At 45.2% G+C, this 14,761-nt stretch overlaps 1 protein-coding gene across 1 annotated transcript in view; it reads left to right on the top strand.

Annotated features, from left to right (window-relative positions):
* LOC120910639 (zinc finger protein 208-like) overlaps positions 1-14,761 on the top strand; it is a 94,447-nt gene that overhangs the window by 37,705 nt on the left and 41,981 nt on the right. The window contains exons 3-4 of the mRNA XM_040322394.1: positions 4,493-4,618; positions 10,917-12,091. Coding sequence (XP_040178328.1) covers positions 4,493-4,618; positions 10,917-12,091 — 1,301 coding nt within the window. The remainder of the gene's footprint in view (positions 1-4,492; positions 4,619-10,916; positions 12,092-14,761) is intronic.

Below are 14,761 nucleotides of genomic sequence, written 5' to 3'. Positions count from 1 at the left end.
ACAGACGCACAGTCCCCTTCAAAGGGAGAAATGGCAGAGATGCTGTTAAGACTGGAAAACGCGATCAAGGGTGAAATACAGAACCTACGGACAGATTTTGGACATATGCTCTCGAGAATAGCATTGGTAAAAAGAACGAATAGAGAAGCAAGAACAGGAATCAAATATAACAAAGGATCAAATTGAGCAAATACAATTGCAACAGAGGTATATACTCTATAAATTAGAGGACCAGGAAAATAGAAACCGGAGACAAAATCTCAGGATAAGATCAATACCAGAGGAGAGGAGAGAGGACCTCAGGAAAATAATGCAGAAGATTTTCAATCCCCTGCTGAGAAGAACACTAGAAGATCCAATTAGGATCGAAAGGGTCCACCGCGTCGGGAACCCGAAAAGAGGGATCAATGAGCGAACAAGAGATGTTATAATAAGGTTTTGGCTATACGAGGATAAAGAAATAATATGGAAGAAGCTGAGGGGACAACCCCCGATAGTGTTTGAAGGGTTTGATCTTCAGATTTTCACCGATCTGGCACCAGAAACCTTGGCAAGGAGACGATTATTAAAACCACTCTTAAAACGGCTGACAGACCAGAATATTAAGTACAATTGGGGCTTTCCTGCATGCCTAATTGGGACAAAAGAAGGGAAATCTGCAACATTGAGATTCCCCGAAGATTTAAATAAATTTTGCAATAAATTGAGTATCCAAGTCCCTGACCTCCCTGGTTGGGAGTAGAGATGAGGAGAGGAGAGCAAGGATAAGAAGGAGGAGAATAGCTGACCTTGGGGTGGAGTAGAGGGGAAAGACCGACCAGCCCCCCCCCTCTCACGAGATGGTGAGAGGGGGGGAGGCAATCCCAAACCCCACCTAGAGAGATCTGAACCAAGATATGGAAGATGGTTCAGAGGTCATTAATTGGCCAATATGGGGGGTCGGAGGGTGGGGGGGGGAGTCTGGGAGTGGGAGGTTGGGGAGGAGGGTGGGAAAAGGAGGAGGGGGAGGGAGGGGTTGGGAGGGAGGGGAAAAATCTTATCTCACCAAAATAATCAGAAGAGAGAGAATGGGGAAAAGTAAAGATGCCAGTAATTAAATGCCTGTCATACAACGTGAAAGGACTTAATAGCCCAACTAAGAGACACAAGGTGCTAAAGGAGCTGAAAAGATATAGGGCAGACATCGCCTTCCTACAGGAAACCCACCTTACTCTAGGATCAAATGTGAGATTATACCCCCCAGATTTTCCCACATGGTTTTATGGGGATACCATCTCCAAAAGAGCAAGGGGGATCGCAATTGGCTTCGCAAAGGGGGCTCGGTTTGCATTGACTGACAGACTGACAGACCCGGATGGGAGATTCCTCTTCTTAAGGGGAAAGTTGGAGCAAATGGAATGTACCTTAGTGAACATATACGCTGCGAACGCCCTACTGATAAAATTCCTTTTAGGAATACTAGGGAAACTAAAAGACTTCAGGAGGGGGAGGATAATCCTGGGAGGAGACTTAAACCTTTGTATTGACCCGAAAGTAGACAAGACATCTCAGACATCGGGATCCCAAAATGTACAATTAAGGAAATTAAAAGATAGCCTATATAGGAGCCAATTGGTTGACGTGTGGAGAATTTTCAACCCAGGTCAACGAGACTATACCTTTTACTCCCCGGTGCATGGGAGCTATTCTTGGATCGACCACATATTGGTGGACCACAGAACGTTCGAGTTGGTGGTCGAGACGAAAATAGAAACCATGACGATTTCAGACCACGCCCCTGTCAGTATGTCTATAAATATCCTAGGGAATCAGAAGCCATATCAAAACTGGAGGCTAAATGAAGAATTAATGATTGACGAGACCAGCTTAACGAGGGTTAAAAAGTAATTAGAGGAGTATTTTAGGTTAAATGAGACTGATGAAATCTCAGCAGCAACATTATGGGACGCACACAAAGTAGTGATAAGAGGGACCTTGATCGCGGAAGGGGCAAGAAGGAAAAAAGTAGTAAAAGGGAAAAACTGATAGAAGAGATCTATAACCTAGAACAAAACCATAAGAAAATGGGAAAGCAACAAGATTTATATTTGAACTTAGTGAATAAACTAAATGAATTGAAAGAATTAATGGACCAGGATACCAGAAGGGAATTTAACCTAATAGCAAGGGAAAGGCATATGTGGGGGGACAAAACAAACAAACACCTAGCGCGTATGGTACAAAAAAAAGAAATCAAGAAATTACATAGATAAAATTAAAAACGGAAAAGGAGAGGTCCTTCATACAACAAAAGATATAGCAGAAACTTTCAGAACATATTACAAAAAGCTATACTCAGTAGAACAAAAGAACTGGCAAAATGGGGAGAAAAAAAATAAAATCGTGGAATTTTTAAAGGAAGCGGGACTTTCAAAAAATCAGTAGAAGTGACACAGCAGTGATGGATAGGCCAATCTTGGAAAAGGAGATACTCGTACTCCCGCAAATACCCCGGATACCAAAATAGAATACTTCCCCCCCCCCCCGTCGCCGTGACGCCGCATCCCGCCGCCGTTCGCCGCATCCCCACTGCCGCCGACTGTGTAATACGCGGCGGGAACATTACAGCTTTGAATAGCTGTAATGATTCGCACCGCGCTTAGACACACCCCCTCGCTCGGGTGAACTGTCCAATCCCGAGCGAGGGGGAGTGTCTATACGCAGCGCGGCGCCAATCATTACAGCGATTCAAAGCTGTAATGTTCCCGGCGTATTACACAGTCGGCGGCAGCGGGGATGCAGGTAAGCGGGACATGGCTGGATGGGGGGAGACAATGGCTGGATGGGGGGATACATGGCTGGATGGGGGGAGTCAATGGCTGGATGGGGGGAGACAATGGCTGGATGGGGGGAGTCAATGGCTGGATGGGGGGAGACAATGGCTGCATGGGGGGATACATGGCTGCATGGGGGGAGACAATGGCTGCATGGGGGGATACATGGCTGCATGGGGGGAGACAATGGCTGGATGGGGGGATACATGGCTGCATGGGGGGGAGACAATGGCTGGATGGGGGGAGACAATGGCTGCATGGGGGGAGACAATGGCTGCATGGGGGGAGACAATGGCTGCATGGGGGGAGACAATGGCTGGATGGGGGGATACATGGCTGGATGGGGGGAGACAATGGCTGGATGGGGGGATACATGGCTGCATGGGGGGAGACAATGGCTGGATGGGGGGATACATGGCTGCATGGGGGGGAGACAATGGCTGGATGGGGGGAGACAATGGCTGCATGGGGGGAGACAATGGCTGCATGGGGGGAGACAATGGCTGCATGGGGGGAGACAATGGCTGGATGGGGGGATACATGGCTGGATGGGGGGAGACAATGGCTGGATGGGGGGAGACAATGGCTGCATGGGGGGAGACAATGGCTGGATGGGGGGGATACATGGCTGGATGGGGGGAGACAATGGCTGGATGGGGGGATACATGGCTGCATGGGGGGGATACATGGGGGGAGACAATGGCTGGATGGGGGGATACATGGCTGCATGGGGGGAGACAATGGCTGGATGGGGGGGATACATGGCTGGATGGGGGGGGACATGGCTACATCTGTGGGGGGACATGGCTACATCTGTGGGGGGACATGGCTGCATTTGTGGGGAGACATGGCTGCATTTGGGGACACATTTAAAAAAAAGTATCGGTATTCAGTATCAGCGACTACTTGAAAAAAAGTATCGGTACTTGTACTCAGTCCTAAAAAAGTGGTATCGGGACAACCCTATAAAAAATGCAAGGAGATTCTCCTGCCAAGACTCTGTCAATACTTCAACGGGTTGGGGCAAGAGTTCAAATTAAGCAGAGAGGCATCAGAGGCAACCATCACTGTCATTCCAAAGGAAGGTAAGGATAGTGGGGATTGTTCAGGCTATCGACCAATATCTTTGCTGAACACTGATATAAAACTGTTCGCAAAGGTACTGGCTGAGAGAGTAAAACAGGAAATGACAAAACTGGTACACCCTGACCAGACGGGGTTTATTCAAGGACGAGAGGGGAGAGACAATGGAGTAAGGGCTCTTTTGATAATCCAGAAAATAAGGATGCATGGGTCCCCGGGTCTACTCCTGTCGATAGATGCAGAAAAAGCATTCGACAGGGTAGACTGGGGACTCATGTTACTTACTCTTGAGGGTATGGGGTTCGGGCAGAGGATGATGAAATGGATAGCGACCCTCTATCAGTCGCCCACGGCCAAAATAAAAATAAATGGCAGTCTCTCCCAAGCACTGATAATGAAAAATGGAACAAGGCAGGGATGTCCTTTGTCGCCACTCTTGTTTGTGCTTTCCCTAGAACCTCTGCTGGCCAGGATTCGTAAGTGCCCAGACATTAAAGGAGTCAAAATAGGCGATGACGAACACAAACTCTCTGCGTTTGCAGACGACGTCCTCTTCTATTTGGAATATCCCGAAACTTAAATTCCGAACTTATTAGATCTATGTCGGCAGTATGGAGAAATATCAAACTTTAAATATAAATGTTGCCAAAACAGAGATCCTGAACATCAATATAAACAAGCCAGAGGAGCAAGATCTTAGAGCAAAGTACCCATTTTCCTGGGTAAAAGAACTTAAATACCTAGGTATTCTCTCAGCAAAATCCATAAAAAAAATACCGTATTTTCCGGCGTATAAGACGACCCGGCGTATAAGACGACCCCCTAATTTTCCAGGAAAAATTTTGATTTTGGGATATACTCACTGTATAAGACTACCCCCTTCTTACTAGTCTTTCTGGAAGCTGAGGGGGAGCCAGAACCGCTGACAGAAACAGGCTTTTTCAAATCTCACTGTGCCATTACATTCCTCACTGTGCCATTACATTACATGCCCAGACTGTGCCACTGTGCCATTACATGCCCCCACATTGCCATTGTGCCATTACATGCCCCCACATTGCCACGGTGCCATTACATGCCCAACATTGCCATTGTGCCATTACATGCCCCCACATTGCCACGGTGCCATTACATGCCCCCACATTGCCATTGTGCCATTACATGCCCCCACATTGCCACTGTGCCATTACATGCCCCCACATTGCCACTGTGCCATTACATGCCCCCACATTGCCACTGTGCCATTACATGCCCCCACATTGCCACTGTGCCATTACATGCCCCCACATTGCCATTGTGCCATTACATGCCCCCACATTGCCATCACTTGCCCCCACTGTGCCTGAACTTGTTGCCCCCCCCCCCCCCAGTGCAATAACACTCACTTTTTTCCCCCAGCGCTGACAGTCTAACATGCTGCGATCGCGAGCGTGTATTGATTTCAAAGCCGCGCCTTCACTGCAGAGTGTTCTGTGATAGGAGGAACAAAAATCTTCCCAGCAGCGCCTCTGTTATGTTTCCCGCCTATCACGGACGTCTTCTCATCTCGTCCGAGGATGAGAAGGCATCTATGATAGGAGGAACAAAGAACAGAGGCGCTGCTGGGAAGATTTTTGTTCCTCCTATCACAGAACACTCTGCAGTGAAGGCGCGGCTTTGAAATCAATACACGCTCGCGATCGCAGCATGTTAGACTGTCAGCGCTGGGGAAAAAAAGTGAGTACTGAGACTGTACCCGGCGTATAAGACGACCCCCGACTTTGGATGCATTTTTTTGCATCCAGAAAGTCGTCTTATACGCCGGAAAATACGGTATATGAGAATAATTTCATCCCTTTGTTAAATGAAATAAAGAGAGAAATAAGAAGGGTTAAAAATAGATCAATATCTTGGAATAGGACGAATTAACTACTGTAAAATGGTCATACTACCAAAAATTATTTATAAGTTTCAGATGATTCCCATAATTTTGCCTAAAACACTCTTTGTAACTCTTAAGAAACTGATCATGAACTATATATGGAGAAATAAGAAACATAGAATCTCCCTCCAGACCCTGAAACAACCAAAAAATAAGGGGGGGCTTGCAGTTTCGGATATTAAAAAATATTATGAAGCAGTAGTACTGTCGAGAGTAGTGGAATGGGCCAGAGTTAATAAAGAAAAAAGGGTGGGTTAGTGTGGAAAATGAATTGTCGAAGGCGAGGCTGGACAAGATAATTTGGAATCCTCCCCAATTTAGGACACTGGATATGAATACACACGAGATAACAAAAAATGCACTTAAGATTTGGGACACTGGCCCAGATTCAAGTAGATCCGCGCAATATTTGCGGAGGCGCAAGGCAACGATTTTGACCTGCGCCCCCGCAAATATTTTGCGCTGCCCTCGATTCACGGAGCAGTAGCTTCGTGAATTGCGAGGGCGCGCCGGCAAAATTGCCCGGCGTAAGCGCGCGCAATGTAAATGATCCCGCCGGGGGCGGAAATCATTTAAATTAGGCGCGCTCCCGCGCCGAACGTACAGCGCATGCTCCGTCGGGGAAACTTTCCCGACGTCCATTGCGGCAAATGACGTGAACGTGAATCAAAGTGAACGTGAATGGCGTCCAGCGCCATTCACGTATCACTTACGCAAACGCAGTGAAATTCAAATTTCACGGCGCGGGAAGGCCAGCTATACTTTAGCATTGGCTGCCCCTACTATTAGAAGGGGCAGCCTTGCGCTAAAGTTGCCGTACGGAAACTCCGTACCTGGCTTGCGCTGGGCCCGCGCTAGTTTGTGAATCAGTTGTAGTATGCAATTTGCATACTACACGCTGATCACAATGGGAGCGCCCCCTAGCGGCCCACGCAAGAATGCAGCCAAAAATCTGCGTGGCATAAGAGCCTTATGCCGCGCAGATTTGAGCCTGCAGTCGGTGTAACGAGGTTCCTGAGTCAGGAGCACTCGTTACACCGGAGCAAGTGCTTCTTGAATCTGGGCCACTGTTTATAAAAAAAATCGAGAAGGAATATAATTCACCTCTTTTAGCACTAAAAAATATCGATTTCTTCGCACCAGGGAAGGGGGAAATTGGATAAAAAAAGACACTATTCAACTAAGAGAATTAATTAAGGAAGGGCACTTAGTAACACTACAGGAGTTAAAACTAAAAAAAAATCTTATGGATATTAACGAATGGAGGTATCAGCAGCTAGACCATTTTATCCAAAAACTACCACATGCGTTGAGGTCAGGAGACCAGTTGTCAGAACTGGAAAAATTATGTACCACAGAGAAATCTAAAGGATCTATCTCAAAGCTATATAAGATCCTATTGAAAATGGACGAGCGGAAGATACCTCCATTTGTTAAAAAATGGGAAAGGGAACTTGGGACACAACGGGATAGGGCCACAATAGAGAAAATGTTGATTCTGACACACACCTCCGCAGTAGACAGTCGCACTGCGGAAATTAGTTATAAATGCATAACTGGATGGTATATGACACCGGACAAACTATCTAAATTTAACAATGAGCTAACAGGAGACTGCTGGAGGGGCTGTGGACTACCGGGAAATATGGCCCACTTATGGTGGGGGGTGTCCTAAAGTTAAGAAGTTCTGGAAAAAAATTCTGGGATGTATTGAAGAGATTACAAAGGGAAAAATTAAGAAAGACCCATGGGTTGTTCTTTTCCACGGGGGAGAGGAAGGTATTAAAAATTACAGAAAACCCCCTAGTACCGCATTTACTTAATGCAGCTAAGAGGTTAATACCAAGGAAATGGCAAGAGGTGGAATGTCCCTCGACCTGGGAATGGATCGACTCGGTGGAAGAGACCTATAGAATGGAGGAACTGAGAGAGGGCATGGAGGGTAATAACATGGCACAAGTCAAGAAATGGGACAAATGGAGGGCTTTTAAGAAATCTTGGAGCTACGCTGAAAATCTAAGGGAAGAGATCTAAAGGATATCCAAAGAGAAGAGTAGAGAGACTCTATGGCATAAGAGATTACTTTTGGTGAGATAAGGGGACGGGGTGTGGGAAAGAGGGATAAAATTTGTAAATTTTAAAAATAATAAAAAAAAAAAGGAATACATAAATATAAAATTACAATAATAAACAGAGAAAGAGGAAAACAAAACAAGAAAAAGTAACACTAATGATGCAAAACCAAAATAGAGACGCTAAGGGCTGGTAAGAAGAACATGAGCGTATAAACGCACACTCTATGAGGTTGGAGTCTGAAGTGTTTACAAAAAAAAAGAACATTCCCCCACTTACAAGGCCGGAACATTCTCTTCATTTCAGTTTATACTAACAGAATATACGATAATACGGGTTGGGGGTTTTAGTTAGAGGTGGACTTATGATACTTGTGTTTGATTTTATAATCTTTATGGAGGAGGAAATAACTATTCCTGATGTCTGTGAAGGTTCAACACAAGGGATGTGTCTGGATGGTGACTTTATCTTTGGAAGTATCAGGTGATGTCACTGTCTATTTCCCTATGTAGGAGTATTTAGAAGGACACAAGGATCTCTACAAGGACGTCATGATGGACAATCAGCCGCCCCTCACATCACCGGGTAAGAGGAGACTTTATTGTAAAGGAGAGAGCAGTACGGAGGCTCCACCTACATCCCCCATCATCTGATAAACACATAGAAACAATGTATTCAGTCAGTGTGTGTGTTTCCTACAGATGGATCCAGTAATGGGAACCCACCAGAGAGATGTCCCCGTCCTCTGTATTCCCGGGATTCCACACAGGAAGGTCACACCATCCCTCACCATCATCAGGTAGATGAGGAACAATTATTGGTGGTTATGATTTATACACAAACATGTTTATTAAAATGAATGTTTTATTATATATTCAGAGTGGAAACCTCGGGGATGATAATATTGTTGTAAAAGAAGAATATAAAGAGGAGGATGAGGAGTATGGAGGGATGGAGGAGTTTTCAGAAGGACACAAGGATATGATGGAGCCATCTAATACCAGGAACCCACCAGAGAGATGTCCCCGTCCTCTGTATTCCCGGGATTCCACACAGAAAGGTCACACCATCCCCCACTGTTACAAGGTCGGTGGGGCGGAGCATCTAGAACATGGACTGGTGGAGATGATGTGTGGATTTTGTATGTAAGTTTATATCTTACAGATGATATTCTCTCTCATTCTCTTGGTTTAGAGTGGAGATCCAATCGATATAGAATTTGAGGTGAAAACAGAAGAAGAAGAGACGTATGTGAGGGATGATCAGCAGTCTATGGAGGAGGATGGAATAACGGGGACATTTATAGAGGAGGACACTCCTACAGAGATCAGCACAGGTGGGTCATTAACACTAAATCCATTCCTCCACCCATACTGCTCACTGATTGGTCCAGAGTAGGGCGGGGACTGGGTGATATCAGCCTGTAATCCCCTGGTCACTTTCCTGAGCTGTGTTCCCCGTCCTGTATTTCTCTCGGATAATCTTCCTTCTCTGTGCTGCAGACACAATTTATGTCTCTAGACTGGATTTATGGAGACTCTGGGGTTCAGCTGGCAGCAAAATGTTGATTTTCACCATAGGGTTTGCTTGACCTAGACACCTGGGGTATGTACCTTGGGTCTTCTGCCCCATGCCCGGGTCTAGTGAGATCTCTGACAGAACAATTCTCCCGGGTTACTTGCTCTGTTATTTGCTGGCTGTGCCGGGTGGAGAGATATGTCTGTATAGTCTCAGACCCAAGTCACTGAGTGCAGTCTCAGGAGATGGGAGGCAGTGGTGTGGGATCTCTGCAACTTGTCTCCAGTAAATATTTCATCCGCCACTGATTACTGAATACCAATATCATGAGTCCTGACCCCTGCACTATATACTCTATGTTGTACATTACATACTCCTGACCCCTGCACTATACACTCTATGTTTTACATTACATACTCCTGACCCCTGCACTATATACTCTATGTTTTACATTACATACTCCTGACCCCTGCACTATATACTCTATGTTGTACATTACATACTCCTGACCCCTGCACTATATACTCTATGTTGTACATTACATACTCCTGACCCTCGTCCTATAATCCCCTCATCACTGTCACTCCTATAAAAGACAGTTCTTGTTGTTTCCTCACTCCCTGACTAAGGCCCATGAATAAAGAAATGATCTGGTAGGAGATCAGAGGAGCCATTTACTAGTTACCTTGAGGGGGGAATTGTAAGATCCTCAGAGACAAAGCTGCCTGATGTGGGCGGAGTCCTGGTTTAGGGGAACCAATCAGCTGATGTCTAGTAATAATCTTTATATTTCTATTTTAGTAGATGGACGGGAGATGAGGAAAACCTCAGAGGATTGTCTCACTTTGTCTCCAGACTGTAAAGTAGAAGATGAGGACATCACACAGTATAGTCCAGGAGAAAACCCGACTACCTCAAATGTCCATCCGGCACCACACAGTGTAGATGGACCATCGTATTCCTCTTATCCTGAGGAACCTCAGACTGTGCGGGACGGTGCCGGACCATCGTATTCCTCTTATCCTGAGGAACCTCAGACTGTGCGGGACGGTGCCGGACCATCGTATTCCTCTTATCCTGAGGAACCTCAGACTGTGCGGGACGGTGCCGGACCATCGTATTCCTCTTATCCTGAGGAACCTCAGACTGTGCGGGACGGTGCCGGACCATCGTATTCCTCTTATCCTGAGGAACCTCAGACTGTGCGGGACGGTGCCGCACCATCGTATTCCTCTTATCCTGAGGAACCTCAGACTGTGCGGGACGGTGCCGGACCATCGTATTGCTCTTATCCTGAGGAACCTCAGACTGTGCAGGACGGTGCCGGACCATCGTATTCCTCTTATCCTGAGGAACCTCAGACTGTGCGGGACGGTGCCGGACCATCGTATTCCTCTTATCCTGAGGAACCTCAGACTGTGCGGGACGGTGCCGGACCATCGTATTCCTCTTATCCCGAGGAACCTCAGACTGTGCGGGACAGTGCTGTCTTTCCAACACATAAGAGGTTTCCATGTCCTGAGTGCGGAAAGTGTTTTTCAATGAAGTCCAATCTTTCCACACATCAGAGATCACACACGGGGGAGAAGCCTTTTTCCTGTTCTGAGTGCGGGAAATGTTTTTCAGTAAAGTCCAATCTTTCCGCACATCAGAGATCTCACACGGGGGAGAAGCTGTATTCCTGTTCTGAGTGCGGGAAATGTTTTTCAGAGAAGTCCAGTCTTTCCGCACATCAGAGATCTCACACGGGGGAGAAGCCTTTTTCCTGTCCTGAGTGTGGGAAATGTTTTTCAGAGAAGTCCAATCTTACCACACATCAGAGATCTCACACGGGGGACAAGCCTTTTTCCTGTTCTGAGTGTGGGAAATGTTTTTCAGAGAAGTCCTATCTTTCCACACATCAGAGATCTCACACGGGTGAGAAGCCTTTTTCCTGTTCTGAGTGCGGAAAATGTTTTTCAGATAAATCCTATCTTTCCGCACATCAGAGATCTCACACGGGGGAGAAGCCTTTTTCCTGTTCTGAGTGCGGGAAATGTTTTTCACAGAAGTCCAGTCTTTCCACACATCAGAGATTACACACGGGGGAGAAGCCGTATTCCTGTCCTGAGTGCGGGAAATGTTTTTCATTGAAGGCCAATCTTTCCGCACATCAGAGATCACACACGGGGGAGAAGCCTTTTTCCTGTTCTGAGTGCGGGAAATGTTTTTCACAGATGTCCAGTCTTTCCACACATCAGAGATTACACACGGGGGAGAAGCCTTTTTCCTGTTCTGAGTGCGGAAAATGTTTTTCAGATAAATCCTATCTTTCCATACATCAGAGATCACACACGGGGGAGATGTCTTTTTCCTGTTCTGAGTGCGGGAAATGTTTTTCACATAAGTCCCATCTTTCCATACATCAGAGATCTCACACGGGGGAGAAACCGTATTCCTGTCCTGAGTGTGGGAAATGTTTTTCAGTGAAGTCCAATCTTTCCGCACATCAGAGATCTCACACGGGGGAGAAGCCTTTTTCCTGTTCTGAGTGTGGGAAATGTTTTTCACAGAAGTCCGATCTTTCCAGACATCAGAGATCTCACACGGGGGAGAAGCCTTTTTCCTGTCCTGAGTGTGGGAAATGTTTTTCACTGAAGTCCAATCTTTCCGCACATCAGAAATCTCACACGGGGGAGAAGCCGTATTCCTGTCCTGAGTGAGGGAAATGTTCCTCACTGAAGTCCTGTCTTCCTGTACATCAGGGGTCCCACACAACCCCTCGAGGTGTATTAGTGAGTGCGGGAAATGTCTTGTATGTGGATGTTGCTGGACATGTGTAATGAAGAAGCACACCCTGATATACGGGTGAAACTCGAAAAATTTGAATATGGTGAAAAAGTTCATTTATTTCACTAATGCAACCTAAAAGGCGAGACTAATATATGAGAGAGACTCATTACATGCAAAGCAAGAGGGTTCAAGCCGTGATTTGTCATCATTGTGATGATTGTGGCTTCCAGCTCATGAAAACCCCAAATCCACAATCTCAGAAAATTCCAATATTCCATGCAATCAATAAAACACGGATTGTACAGAGAAGGATATCGCACCTCTGAAAAGTAGAAGCTGCGTATTAATTGTGTGAAAATAGTGCAGCGCTGCGTATCTATAAATCTTATAGAAACAAATAATTATACATTCCATAAAACTATTTATGAAAAAAGAAATAAATGATAAAAAAACAGTTCATATGGAGGTTTCCAAAGCTGTCACCGCTGTGAGAAATCCGAATTTAAATGGATCCAATATTCAGTGCGCACCCCCACCTGCTAAAATGCATGCTCACCTCAAGGGTGAGTATAAAACTCATAGACAGATCACTCCTCGTGTCCGATCACGATCCGTCCACTTTACCAATGGTAGTAATTCCTAAAGTCTCCAGACTGCACCTCTGTGTGGGGAATCAACGTATAAATTGTCTCCAAACACCACCTTCCTCCATTCACTTATTAATAATCAATTCCACTTCTATATCCCGGGGGAAAGGACATGAAAGAAAAAACACAAGTACCATAGTGCTCTCTGCTTCTGAATTTATTATAAAAGACCCCCCCTAAAAAGTTACACAGGAACAAAAATTGTCTCTGGACAGCCGCACTCTGAACAAATTGTCACCTTTATTAAAGGAAGGACAGCACTACAAGTCACAGCAAAATAAAACCTGACTGCTGACGCGTTTCGTACTGGAACTAGTGCTTAGTCATAGCGAGAGTCCCCTAAAAAGTTACACTTACAAGAAATAACAATAAAAACAGCAAGTATCAAATCACCAGCTCATTCACCGCCGATCTAGACCCACGGCGCTTCGCCTGACGTCACAGATAGGGCTCCTCCCTTCTAAACGCGTGTCGGCCTCTCATTGGCCTTCGTCAGTAGATGGGTGGGTCAAATGAGGTGAAACCTTATATACCTGCCTGTTGCCTAGGCAACCCTTCAGGCATCACCACAGTCTGTGAGGACACGCCCTCTTCCTGTGACTACAGAGCTCACATTTCATAGAGCTGGAGAGCGTGTCACCCGAATCTGCAAACCAGCAGGGCGCTCTCACTCCATCACACCGCTGAGCTCCGTGGTAATGTCCCGTTACAATCTAATCTCCACATGAGTGTGCGATGTATCGCCATATACATACAATAAAAAAACAAGTGTAAAATAAAATGAAAAGATGTTCCTATGTATATCTTTATCTACCGGGACAAATTCTATCTTTTTTAGGACCTCGTTGTCCATTCATTAAAAATGATTATAGAAAACATAAATATGAATCAATCACATATATGAAAAATCAATTGTACACCGATCCTAAAAAATAATAATAATATATAAAACTACGGCTTGTCCAGGATTTGATCACGGGACCTCTCGCACCCCGAGCGAGAATCGTACCCCTAGACCAACGAGCCGAGTTACCCCTCCCACATTTCATGAGCTTATATCACTTTATAAACATATTACAATCATTAATAAAATCTAATGTGAATGTCGATCGGCGGTGAGTGAGCTGGTGATCTGATACTTGCTGTTTTTATTGTAAGTGTAACTTTTTAGGGGGGGGGGGGCTTTTATAATAAATTCAGAAGCAGAGAGCACTATGGTACTTGTGTTTTTTTCTTTCATGTCCTTCACCCCGGGATATAGAAGTGGAATTGATTATTAACCACTTAAGGACCGGGGCCAGTTTTTCAGACTTTGTCCTTTCAAGATTAAACATTTTTTTTTTGCTAGAAAATTACTTAAAACCCCCCAAACATTATATATATATTTTTCTAACACCCTAGAGAATAAAATGGCGGTCATTGCGATACTTTCTGTCACATCGTATTTGCACAGCGGTCTTACAAGCACACTTTTTTTGGAAAAAAAAATATTTTTCGAATAAAAAAATAAGACAACAGTAAAGTTAACCCAATTTCTTTTAATATTGTGAAAGATAATGTTACGCCGAGTAAAATGATACCCAACATGTCACGCTTCAAAATTGCTCCCCACTCCTGGAATGGAGCCAATCTTTTACCCTTAAAAATCTCCGTAGGCGACATTTAAAAAATTCTATAGGTTGGATCTTTTGAGTTACAGAGGAGGTCTAGGACTAGAATTATGTTGGCCATTGATGGCAGGAGAAAAATAAAAATGGAGTCATTCCCTCTCATTGGCTGAGTACATTTTGTGGTGGAAGATTTCACAGACATTTAGGGATCTATTATAAAACAAATTGTAGAATGAATGTGACACGCGTTCCTCCAATCATGACAAATATTGGATCATCGGCTCCCTCTAGTGGCAAAAATCTGCCCCTGTGGGATTAATACCG

The sequence above is a fragment of the Rana temporaria genome, chromosome 8, assembly GCF_905171775.1.
Source record: "Rana temporaria chromosome 8, aRanTem1.1, whole genome shotgun sequence".
Taxonomy (NCBI): Eukaryota; Metazoa; Chordata; class Amphibia; order Anura; family Ranidae; genus Rana; species Rana temporaria.
This window is presented reverse-complemented; position numbering and strand designations above follow the sequence as displayed.